Source organism: Thamnophis sirtalis, unplaced genomic scaffold (assembly GCF_051295495.1).
Source record: "Thamnophis sirtalis isolate CommonGarterSnake01/CBP01778 unplaced genomic scaffold, rThaSir2_p1.2 scaffold_8, whole genome shotgun sequence".
Taxonomy (NCBI): Eukaryota; Metazoa; Chordata; class Lepidosauria; order Squamata; family Natricidae; genus Thamnophis; species Thamnophis sirtalis.
In genome coordinates this window covers 78,127,146-78,139,243 of record NW_028261388.1, presented here as the reverse complement: position 1 = coordinate 78,139,243, position 12,098 = coordinate 78,127,146, and the positions used below count along the sequence as shown (strand labels likewise).

The window sequence follows — 12,098 nt, the reverse complement described above, 5'->3', positions numbered from 1 at the left end:
GATGCTCTGTGCTTGCACGGAGGTGACGCTCACGAGCATGTGCTCACATTTGCGAACTGGTAGCGAAGGTGAGTTGATTTCAGCCCTGGTTTAAATGTGTACTTTACCTGGATGATCACATTCATGAGGCCTGGTACATGGATTTTTACATTCTGGTGGTCGTGTACCACAAGGTACTGGGGGATAAATCACTGACCCACCACAATAACAAGTTAGTTCCTCAAAACCTAGAGGGAAAAAAAGGTAAAATAAATTACTTCTCAATATTAATTAATATTAATATGGATATGCAGTAGAGTTATGTGGGTACAATTGTGCCCAAAATTTCTGTTGTTAAGTGAGACATTTGTTAAGTGAGTTTTGACCCATTTTATTACATTTCTTGCAACCATTAAGTGAATCAATGAAATTGTTAAGGTAGTAAGCGAGTTATTAAATGAATCTGGCTTCCCCATTGTCTTTGCTTGTCAGAAGATCGCAAACAATCACATGACTGTAGGACCAAACAACTGTCATAAATATGAACCAGTTGCCAAGCATCTGAATTTTCAACACATGACCATGAGGATGCTGCAAAGGTTGTAACTGTGAAAAAGGTCATAAGTCACTTTATTAAGTGCAGTTGTAACTTTGAATGGCCACTAAATGAACTGTTTTAAGTCGAGAACTACCTGTATCGTCCATCTGGGAGACTTGCTCCCTCAAGCGAGGTCTTGTAGAGCCGAGGTGGCGCAGTGGGTAGAGTGCAGTACTGCAGCCACTTCAGCTGACTGCTAGCTGCAGTTCAGCGGTTCAAATCTCACCGGCTCAGGGTTGACTCAGCCTTCCATCCTTCCGAGGTGGGTGAAATGAGGACCCAGATTGTGGGGGCGATATGCTGTATGCTGACTCTGTAAACCGCTTAGAGAGGGCTGAAAGCCCTATGAAGCGGTATATAAGTCTAACTGCTATTGCTATTGTGGTGCTGTAGTGGTGCAGTGGTTAGAATACAACATTGCAGGCTAACTCTCCCCATTGCCAGGAGTTCAATCCTGACAGGCTCAAGGTTGACTCATCCTTTTGAGGTGGGTAAAATAAGGAGCCAGATTGTGGGGGGAAATATCCTGACTCTGTAAACCACTTACCAGGGATGAAACTGTACATAAGTCTAAGTGCTATTGCTATTGCTAGTGGTAAGTGATATCCACAAGATGCTTTGGAAAGCATTGTAGTGCAAAAGTAGTACCCCCTGCTCCTCCCCCCACATTGCTCAGTTAGTGTCAAATCTAAGACTAGCAAGTTGAAATGGATTTAGATAATTAGGAATCATGAATATGTGCAGCTGTACACTTAGTAACAACTCACTATTCCCAGAAAGAGAGTAGTCTTACAATCAACCATTATTAAAACAGTCTGGGTTCTGAGAAGGCTTTGCTATATATAAATGGCATTCTAACTTCCTTAAGGTTTTTATAGGCATAACAGTGAACAAGACTACATGAATAGTCTTACGTAATAAGACTATTCTTATAAACGTAATAAGGGAAGACAGTGCATTCAATAAGAAAATTCCCATTGAAACAGACCATAAATAGCAGGGACCTAAACATAAATAGATGCTTAAAGCAAATGCCACAGGGCTTAGTCACTAACCTTCATTAGATTATGCGTAAAGTACTGAATCATCAAAAGTATTTTAAACAACGCATTACATACTGACAAACTACAGACAATCATGATGAATGCTTACTGGTCTGCCAACACTTTTGACAGTTGCCACGGTGACAGGGTTCCTCACATCTGTGGATACCACAATTCAGTTTACGTCCACAAATCAAAGAGCACTTGTGCTCCTTATCCTAAAAAAAAAAAAAAAATTATTTGGTGATCAGGAACTAAAAAAATGATAAATAATTAGAACTCTTCACTCGGCATAGAAATTCTAAATCAGGATCCAGTCAAACGCATTTCCAATTTTTCCAATTTTAATAGATTTGTATGCCGCCCAATCCCGAAGGACTCTGGGCGGCTTACATAAAAAAAGTTTAAAAGTATTTAAAAAAAAATTAAAATACAAAGCAGAAACGAGTTAAAAGAAGGACACAACATGCACTCGATCTTAATGGGGCTGAAGGTCAACCTAGATCAACAGCCCCAGGCCTGCTGGAACAGCCAGGTCTTAACAGACTTACGGAAGGCCGAGAAAGTGGGGAGGGTCCGGATCTCGGGGGGTAGATCGTTCTAAAGGGCCGGGGCAGCTACAGAGAAGGCTCTCCCCCGAGGAGCCGCCAGACGACACTCCGTAGTCAACGGTACTTGGAGAAGGCCCGCCCTGTGTCATTGACACATACTTGTCTTCTCCCAATAATGATAGTTGAAAAGTAGCATTTTATAATGAAAATTTGGGAGTAATATACTGAGATTTTTTTATCCTTTCAAAATAAATTTCTAGCACTGCCAGCACACTGTTTTACCAAATATCAAAAGGAAAGCCTTTATATAGAATCTTCAACACTTTGAGGAAGCCTTCTTTAGCTATCATGTCCTTCATATCAGAAGATGCAAACTGTGGAACAGCTGCTTCAAAAGATTCTTCAATACACACAGAAAGACATGGAACACAGACAATCCTGTCTTAGACTACTTAAGAATTGCCAGAGCCTGAATTAGATTTTCAATAAGAGGGCACTCTCACGGACAGAAAGATGAAACAGTCACTAAATGATCTTGCCCAGACAAATTTTCGGTGCATTAATCATAATACTGACCATTACAACAGAGGACGGATTATGGAAGAAATCATCAGGTGGGTCAGACAAGGTGGATTAAACCTAATTTGGGCAATATTCTGTTATAGTAATTGAAAAATGTTTACTTGTCCAGGCCAACAAAGCAGTCAAAGGCTTACTGTGAGAAGTTTATAATGTTTTTTTTTATCGATAGTCACCCATATTTGTCTTAACTTGGAATTTAATCTGAGGCAGAACATGATAATCTAACTGTGGCAACCATAAACCTTTTGACCTTGCTTTTTTTGAGTTTGTGAATGGGAAGCATATGGCTTAAGCCTCGTGTGATTAATGCTGCCATATGTTAACTGATCACTGCCCCTCCAAGCTGATTAAATCAATTAGAGAGAACGGGAGCTGTTGTGGCCCAGCATGAGCCGTTGGAGCTGCCACCAGACTCCGACAGCGAGGGGCCCTATGAGTCGGCTCTGGAGGATGTGGAGGACCCTGGACAGGGTTCCGACTCCAAGCAGGGTGCAGAGAGGCTGGTTGGCCACCAGGAGGCGCCTGAGCCTTGGACCAGTGGGGAGGAGACAAGGGCGTGTGATCCTGAAGTCCTGCATTGGAGCAGTGGGGAGGAGCCAAGGGAGTTGTTCCTGGATGCCCGGCAATGCCGGACAGATCGACGTAGAGAGCAGCTACTCAGTTACCAAAGATAATTGGACTCAGGTGATTGTAATTAGGCTCCTCTCAAGATAGTATTTAAAGAGAGACTGGGAGGAGCCTGGTTTTTCAGGATTCAACATCAATCCTAACACTGGAGAAGCTGTTATCTGTCGAAGTCTGAGTTGCTGCCAAGGTTCTTATCTGTTTGTTATGCTTGGCTTTCAGCCACTGAGGTTTTGATTTCTTGCTAATAAAGTGCTGTGAAATTCCAGTTAAGCTTGTCTCGGCATTTGTTACTGGACGAAGGAGAGGGTCAGAACAGGGAGCTATGATTAAAGGTATTAATGCTTTTTTGTATCTTTCCCCATCAAAAAGAGACAGTGAGAAGACCAATATTATATGTCTTTCCTTGATTCAGAGTGAAACAATCACTTGATCTCAAATGTTGAAGGTATTATTGCTAACTACAATCTTCTAGAAAATGACAGGCATCTGAAGACACATCTGAAAGATAGTGATTATGTGCACCTATTTCACTTGTATTTTTAGCTAAGATATGGGACTGAAATTGCTCTGATCAACTTCACTGACGTATACAAGAAACTAAATGGGTTGACTACTACCTATGCTCTTGAACTCCTGAATGCTGTCATTACCACATTATGACAGCCTTATCACAACAACTAGAAATTGGTAGCCCTATTTTATGGTGATAGTTGCAGTCCTACATGTTGGACTGGAACATGATGTAATCTAGGAGACTCTTTTTCAGTATCCGTATGAACCATTGTGAGAATTTATCTGGAATTTTGAAATAAGATTCCAGACAGACTTAAAGAAAGAATTGATTCACTTGTCTGACGTTTAAGTAAGGCAATAGGCTCAGTAATGAAGAACAAAACAGTGTTTATTAGGAAATCAGGCTCTAGGATTGAAATTTACAAGGTTTGGGGTAGGATCCCGCCTCCCCTGTCACAAAAGAGTAGAACTGCCATTAAGAAGTGCCCCTTGATTCTAGTTGTTCTGGATTTCCAGTTGGTGGAACTGGCAAGAAATGTGCCTGAACAATTACATCCATGGTACTAGTTGTTACCATTACAGAGAGTCTTCATTTAGCAACAGCAATTGGGCCCCAGCAACTCCATTGCTAAGGGAAGTGGTTGCTAAGTGAGAAATCATATGGTTGCAACTGTGCTTCCCTTTTCTTCACTTCAAGAACTGGACTGGCTGGTTAGAAACTGACAAGACTAAACAGTTTCATACCTTCTGCTTTTTTAAAATAATAGTTTTTTATTGAAATTTAAAAACACAAAAATAAAAAAAACTAATACAAACTAACTGTACCCTCCATTGTGTACTAAGAATTCCAATAGGGTGAGCGAGAAGTGGGTTAGACCCAGTATAGATTACTTATAGAAATTGTTGGGGGGGGGGGGTTTCAACCATACTCTACTCTGGAGAGATTGGAGAGCAAAAGATTGCAAGAAACTACAGGTAGTCCTCAATTTATGAGCAGTTGCTTAGTGACAGGTCAAAGCTATGACCAACCCCCAAAAAAGGAGACTTATGACCTGTATTTGAAGTTCTGATGGTTAGGCAAACTTTGGGAACTTGGCGATAATTATGGCTGTTTGCAGCATCCAGTCATGTGACCATATTAACAATTGTTTTGTCAAAAGCTAACATTTCCATTTTTTGGGCACAACTGTATCCATAGCAAACCCCTGGTTTGCTTAACAACTACTGCAACAACTGCCACAAAAAAGGTCATTAAATCACACGTTTTATGACCATTATGACATGCTACCATAATGGAAGGTTCCATTATTGGTCCTATGTTAAGGACCACCTGTAAGCAGACATAAGAGTGGATTAAACTGTCTGCATGCATAGTGTTGGCACTAATGCAGTGCTTTCAATGTGTATGCCCCATTGTGAGTCTGCTTACTCTCTTGCAATCCCTTCCTTTGCTACCTCTCAAATGGGGGGGGGGGGGGGACGGACAACAACAGATTAGGCATAGGACAACACGTATTACCGTAATGATAATCACATGACTGAGGGAAAGTCATAAATGTTGGCATTAGTTGTAAAGTTATTTTTCGGCATCATTGTAAATGATTGCTTGTTGATAAACAAGGACTACTTGTATTATGCATGTCATTTTTAATATAAACATGCCTTTGTTACTGTCAGGTCCAAGTCTAAAGGCTAAAAATCGAGATCCAATTGAGTCCAATCCTTTATTTGTTTATATGAAATGGGCAGAATCTAGCCAAACTAAAGTTAAAATCTTGTAGCCTATTGGACATATCCTGAGAGATTCTAGAGTGTGGATATCTTGAATTCTTCCCTCTCTCCCATCCAGTTTCGGGCGGTGCAGTCTCTTAATCTGGACCTGCCTAGACAGTAAAGCTAAGAAGGACCTCTGAAAATTTGTGCTCAATCCTATACTTTGATTTTAGGAAAAGTGTCAAAACAATTTAGTAAGACCTTTTCCGGAATAGAATTAATGAACAATAACATTAAATACTTCTATTACATTGCAATTGCTTATGTCTTGGTTTTTTGCCAGTTATCTTGACTAGCCACTTGATAAAAATCAGAAGTCGAAGCATACTCATGAATAATAACAATAAGAGAACTACTTCCAACCCATGTCTTCAACCAATTCAATTTCAGTCACTAAAAAAAATGATTTCTTCAATTGATTATTAGTGAAATTCAGGATGATTATGCATTCTGATTATTGGTCAATCTTGCTAGATCTACGCAATTAAAATAGTGCAATTATACTGACACAGCTCCTTCTTTCACACGTTCATGAACTTACCACACAGCATGTTTCATTGCATTTGTGTCGTCCGCATGACAATTTTTTGTTGCATCTTTTGTCACATAAAAATGGAACTTTAACTGTTAAAAAAGGAAAATGTTTAAATTATTATTATAAATTGACAGTTATTTAATGTAATTTGAAGTAAACGTTTTATCTTCTCCGTTTATTTGATATATTTAGCCATTGCAAAATCTTTATAATCAAAAGGGAAACAAATAACACTAACTTCAGAATTCAAGAAGATTTTAAAGGAAAAAAATACTGAAAAGTTAACATTTCAATATATTTAGTTTGTTGCTTATTCAACATATAATAGAAAGAGAAAAGCTAGAAATTGATTAATGGTAATTGCAGGCAATTATTCTGTACCTAAAAATAATCTGTGCATTTCATAAATGTGAAATACTTTTCTTCAGCTTCATGAAAATGTCTGAACTATAATCTTGATGGAAATATGTTAAATATGTTCATTTATAATATAGTTATTTCCATCTTCTAATGAATATCCTTCATTTATTACCATATTTTTGGAGTATAAGACACACCGGAGTATAAGATGCACCAAGGTTTTGAAGAGGCAAATTAAAAAAAAAAAGTAGGTAGGTAGATAGAGGAATAGAGAGGGAGAGAAAGAGAAATACAGTAGGTAGGTAGGGAAAGAGAAAGAGTAGTTAGGTAGGTAGGTAGGTAAAGGGATAGAGAGAGAGAAAGAGAGAAATACAGTAGATAGGAAGGGAGAAGATAGGTAGTGAGAGAGAGTAGGTAGGTAAGCACGTAGGTAGATAGAGGGGGAGAGACAGAGAGAGAGAGAGAAATATAGTAGGTAGCTAGGGAGAATAGGTAGGTAGAGGGAGGGAGGGAGAGAGAGAGAGAAATACAGTAGGTAGGGAGAGAGAGAGAGAGAGAGTAGGTAGATAGGTAGGTAGATGTTTCCAGGTGTATTTATCCATGTGCTGGAGAAAGAAATCGCTGACAATCTGCAGCATCTTTGTTTCTGCTGGCACAGCACTTGATCAACGTAATTTTCATTAATCAGTTAAAGAGTTTTCCAAAAGGGGGAAAAAACGTTTCCGCACTCTGCAAACCTCCTAAAAACGGGCCTTTTTTTTTTTTTTAAAAAAAAGGCATGAACAGCCTTGGGGCCCCCCCTCAGCCTTGCAGAGTGCTCCGGGGGGGGCAAAAACGAGCAAAAAACAGCCCGTTTTTCATGAAAACGGGCCCGTTTTTTAATAAAAAAATGCATGCATAGCTTTATGGAGGCTTATAGAGTGCTGCTGGAGGTTCGGGGGGGGGGCAAAAATGCTAGTATATGTTAAGATTATTTACCTTGATTTTTGAGAGAGGCACATGGAACTTCCTAAAAAGGAAATTAAATTGTAAATATTTATACTATCATTCTGACGCTTAAGGAAGATAAAGCAGTGTGTTGCCATGTGTACTTCACAATCTTATTGTTTGCAAAGAACAAAAGGTATTCTATACACCAGCTTAGCAGTTGAAAAATTCCCCTTATATTAAAAAAATGCTACTGATTCTGCAGGAGGTCAGCAAAGTTTTGGAAACAGGTAAGTATGCATTTTCTTAGCTGAACTGAAATTAAACCCACATCTAGAAAACTGAGACCCGGAAAGCAGGCCACACCTACAGAAGAGGTTCCAAAAATTTTTGAAACCCACCACTGGTCCTTGGATATGATTATTCTACACTATATACGCTCATATTTATAAAACTCAGTGCCTCTATGAAAGGTAAGGATGACTACTGCGTTTGTGGTGCAATCAGAACATTGCGTGTATTGAAGTTGTTTTAACGCAAACCAAAAATGCCTTTTAAAAAACAAGTTTACATCATATTCTTATGCATGCCAGTGCTGTGTGTGAGGTAATTGAAGGTGGTTCTGACAAGTGTCGTCGGCATCTTTATATCCGGTCACATGGATGGCAAGCCACTCCCATCCGGTCACATGGGCGGCAAGCCACTCCCACAAAGGAGGCCACACCCACAGAGTAGGTTCGAACAATTTTTGAAACCCACCACTGACTCAGATCATATTCAAATGAAAGCAGGGATGTTGGTCATAACTTTGAGAACTGGTTCTAAGTAACACTTGGTTCACTGAAGTCATAACTTTGAACAGATGCTAAACAAATGGTTTGTTAAATGAGGACTACCTGGAACTCTGCTACATTATATATAAGCTTTGCCCGCAAATCCCTGATGGCACAGTGGTCAAAATGCAGTATTACAGATAAACTCTGCCCACATCCTGGAGTTCGATTCTGACGGGGCTGAAGGTTGACTGAGCATCCTTCCAAGTTTGGTAAAATGAGGACCAAGATTGTTGGGGACATTATGGTGAGATTGCAAACCGCCCAGAGAGTGCTGTAATTTAATTTAATTTAATTTAATTAACCACATTTATATGCCGCCCAATCCCGAAGGATTCCGTAAAGAACTATGGGGCAGTATATAAGCGCTATTGCTCTTACAACAGTCTTTGATGCTATGGGTAGTTTTATTGACTATTTTCATTGGTCAATAACCAAAATAAAGTTTCTATTTATTTTTATCAATTATCAAGATACAAAAATACAAGAGACATCTTAATTTAGCAAACCCCTAATTAAGAACCTTAAGATGCAACATTTTCATTTAGATATCGCCCCAAAACAGCTACATTTAATACAATGTAGTTCAGATAAAGAGCTTAAAAATAAAGTGAAACTTAGCTGACAATTATCTTATTTGTGGCAATTTGTATAATATGTGAAATGGTATCAAGAGAAATTATGCAAATTGTCATAATGATGTAATTTTAAATTTAGAAAATTTGGAAAAAAATGGGATGCTCTTTTTCCCTAAATGATCCATTCAATATACATACACATAGCCTTTCGGATCAAATTGTTTAAACAGTGTTGCAATGAATAATTGGAAAAGCAATTAATGTTTCACAAATATATTGGAGAAGACGCAAAACACAAAAGATTTTACAACACAAGATTAATCATGTACAGGAAACAGACATATCATGTTTTATTTACCTGTAAGGTTTTCACTTTCAACATTTTGCTGTTTTATTATTACCTTTAATTTTAAGGCACATCTGCAGTAGATCTTTGATGTGCGAGAACACTGCCCACATTCACCTTCGTGGCAGAGATTTTCACATGTATGCACAGCATCTATGTAAAATTTGAGAAGTATTTCTCACGTAAGTTTTCCACCTGTGATTTTTATTACTAATTGACAGTCACAATGAAATCGATTTAAACTTTAAAAAAACAAACAAAAACAAATGCATTGCTTTCAGAAAAAAATCTTGAAATGCAGTTTTTTAAATTATGTATACAGATAGCTAAAAAAAAGAGATATTGTGAGGCAGTTTAGGAAGATAACTCCCTACTACATGAAGTCCTCTAAGACAATGAAGATCAGAATTTCCATCACTAAGCAAAGTGGTCATAAAGTGTGACATCACATGACTACATTGATTAGTGATGACAATTCCGGCATACACTGTTTTAAGTAAGTTTTTATTTGTAAGTATTACATTTCTCAGGGATTTTCTGAAAAGCAAAAATCTGGTCTGCATAGCATGCATTACATGCGTTTCACTGCAGCATCCCCCAAACTCATGCACAACCTGCATTAGGGCCCCCCGGGGTCTCCCCCACCCCTGAAGCACTCCTAAAATCTTTATCTGGGACTCCCCTTAACAATTTGCAAAACCACTTAACCACCACAACCGGGAGAGCTGGGATTGCGGTCGTTGAGTGAAACAGTCACACACCTCATTTAATATTTTTCTCTACAACTAACGTTCTAGTTTCAATTGGGGTCATATGTCAAGGACTGCCTTTATTTGTTTTCTTAATCCATAGTCTCTTTCACTTCCTCATTCCCGGAGTGTGAATTCATACTTCCCTCACACTTCTGAAGCATTCTGAAACTTATTTCATTCTGTTCCACATGTTTTCTTATGTCCACTTCACATTAATTGTGTGGAAGATTAAACTATTTATACTGTTTAATAAATAACTGCAATCATTCTTCGTTCATTCCACTTTCTTCGTTTTCTTTTCTGCCACATCTATTTTCCGGAGAGTATTTTTAAAAAAATAGTATTTTTTTTTTTTTAAAAAAGACTGTCTCTCATTCAGAACATTCACTGTTGTTTTTACTGATTCTTTCAATCTTCCGTTATAAACAAATCAGCCACAAACATCAATTTCTTATCCATTTTGCTCTCAGAATGTCTGTTTCTCTAAACTAAAATTTATCACCATGGAAATGAGTTATTTTTGTTCAAAATTAGGCTTTTAGTATTTCGCTTTGCAAATTTGATCATTAAAGCACGATACACATTTTTAAGCATGGAAGCAAGCAATGTTTAATTACCATAGCTACTACAAGGTAAAGGCTTTCCACACGTTCTTCCACATGATGGGATAGGATCTGTACAGAGTTTACGTTCCGGGCACCCCAACTCTAGTAATTTACTAAGAGAAGTCTGTCCACAAGGACAACAGTGCACTATTTGTGGAAGCCGTGGGCAAGGCTGGCAGGGCTGCGGATGGCACACTTGTTCACAGCTATGCATTCCACAGGATAATTTTCTGAAATTAGAATTGCGATTGGTTTGTAATGTTATATTGATAATAAATATGGAAAAACAGATCGATAAAATATACGTTAAATAAGCTATTTTCTTACTTCCCACAAGTTCTCAGGCATGAAAACCAATCTTCACTTGCTCCACATAACACTTCTCGAGAGGTGCTCCCACAGTAACATACTGAACGGAAAAACACACCAGAGAATTAATTATAATAAAGATGCTTAAGAAAAAGGCTTTTTTTCTGAGAAGAATTATTTCTTTAGAAATATAATAGATATATAGAGAGAAAGAGGAGGAGAGATAGTAGGAGAGGAAGAAGTGTGGAGGAGAGGTAGGGGAAGAAGAAAGAGGTAAGGAGAGGTGGGTGGAAGGGAGAGAAAGAGAAGGAGAGGTGGGTGGAAGGAAGAGAAAGAGGAGAGGAGGGAGGAAGAGAGAGAAAGAGAAGGAGAGAGGGTAGGAAGGAGAAGAAAGAGGGTAGGAGTAGGGGAGAGGTAAGGGAAGGAAGAAGGGGAAGGAGAGGAGGAAGGAAGGAAGTAGAGAAGGAAGGGAGGGAGAAAAGAAAGAGAAAATAAGGTGGTGTCACAGCAGGTGCGAAGGATGGTAAACAAAGCAATCCAAACTATACCTTATAACCTTTTAAATGGAAAAATAATAATATAAGAATGGCAAAGAAAAAGAATAACTATGTGAATGTATACCTATAACTGTATGTAAGAGAATAAATGACAGTAAAAATATAAAGCACAATATAGGTAAATAATATTTGGTCATAAGTAGCTAAGTATAAATAAATAAAGAATTGTACATAAAAATGGATAACGAATAAGGAGATTATGAATGCAAGATAGAAATGTATAGAAGGGAAAACACTAACTGCAAAGAAACCGATTCAGAACTGCTGTTATGATATACGATGGAACTTATTGTTCCTATGTTGTTTTTAAGTCATGTGTTTGTTTCTGTTGATGTGCTTGTGTGTTTAAAATAAAAATTTATAAAAATTAAAAAAAAAAAGAAATATAATACATATCAAGCACTAGTATTTGGGTCAGATCAAAATTTAAACAAAATTAATGCACTCACCTGCATTTTTTCCTATATATTTAATAAATGTATGCTATTGAAAATTATTTGCATCTTTTACCCAATGGCTTTTGTTATTTTTATTTTGAAGACACTTATTTAATAAAATATTTGCGAACCGCTTTATGCCCATAGTTGTCTCAGAAATAATTTTTAGTATTTTAATATTGTCAAGTAGACA

General features: G+C 37.9%; 1 protein-coding gene across 2 annotated transcripts in view; it reads right to left on the bottom strand.

The window, feature by feature from the left end:
• The window catches only part of NFX1 (nuclear transcription factor, X-box binding 1), a 52,570-nt gene that overhangs the window by 25,057 nt on the left and 15,415 nt on the right, over window positions 1–12,098 (bottom strand). For both annotated transcript variants that reach the window (XM_087721955.1, XM_087721954.1), the window contains exons 8-14: window positions 10,930–11,011; window positions 10,615–10,832; window positions 9,301–9,398; window positions 7,540–7,570; window positions 6,208–6,290; window positions 1,730–1,838; window positions 108–227 (exon numbers count right to left, since the gene is read on the bottom strand). In XM_087721955.1, coding sequence (XP_087578081.1) covers window positions 108–227; window positions 1,730–1,838; window positions 6,208–6,290; window positions 7,540–7,570; window positions 9,301–9,398; window positions 10,615–10,832; window positions 10,930–11,011 — 741 coding nt within the window. The remainder of the gene's footprint in view (window positions 1–107; window positions 228–1,729; window positions 1,839–6,207; window positions 6,291–7,539; window positions 7,571–9,300; window positions 9,399–10,614; window positions 10,833–10,929; window positions 11,012–12,098) is intronic.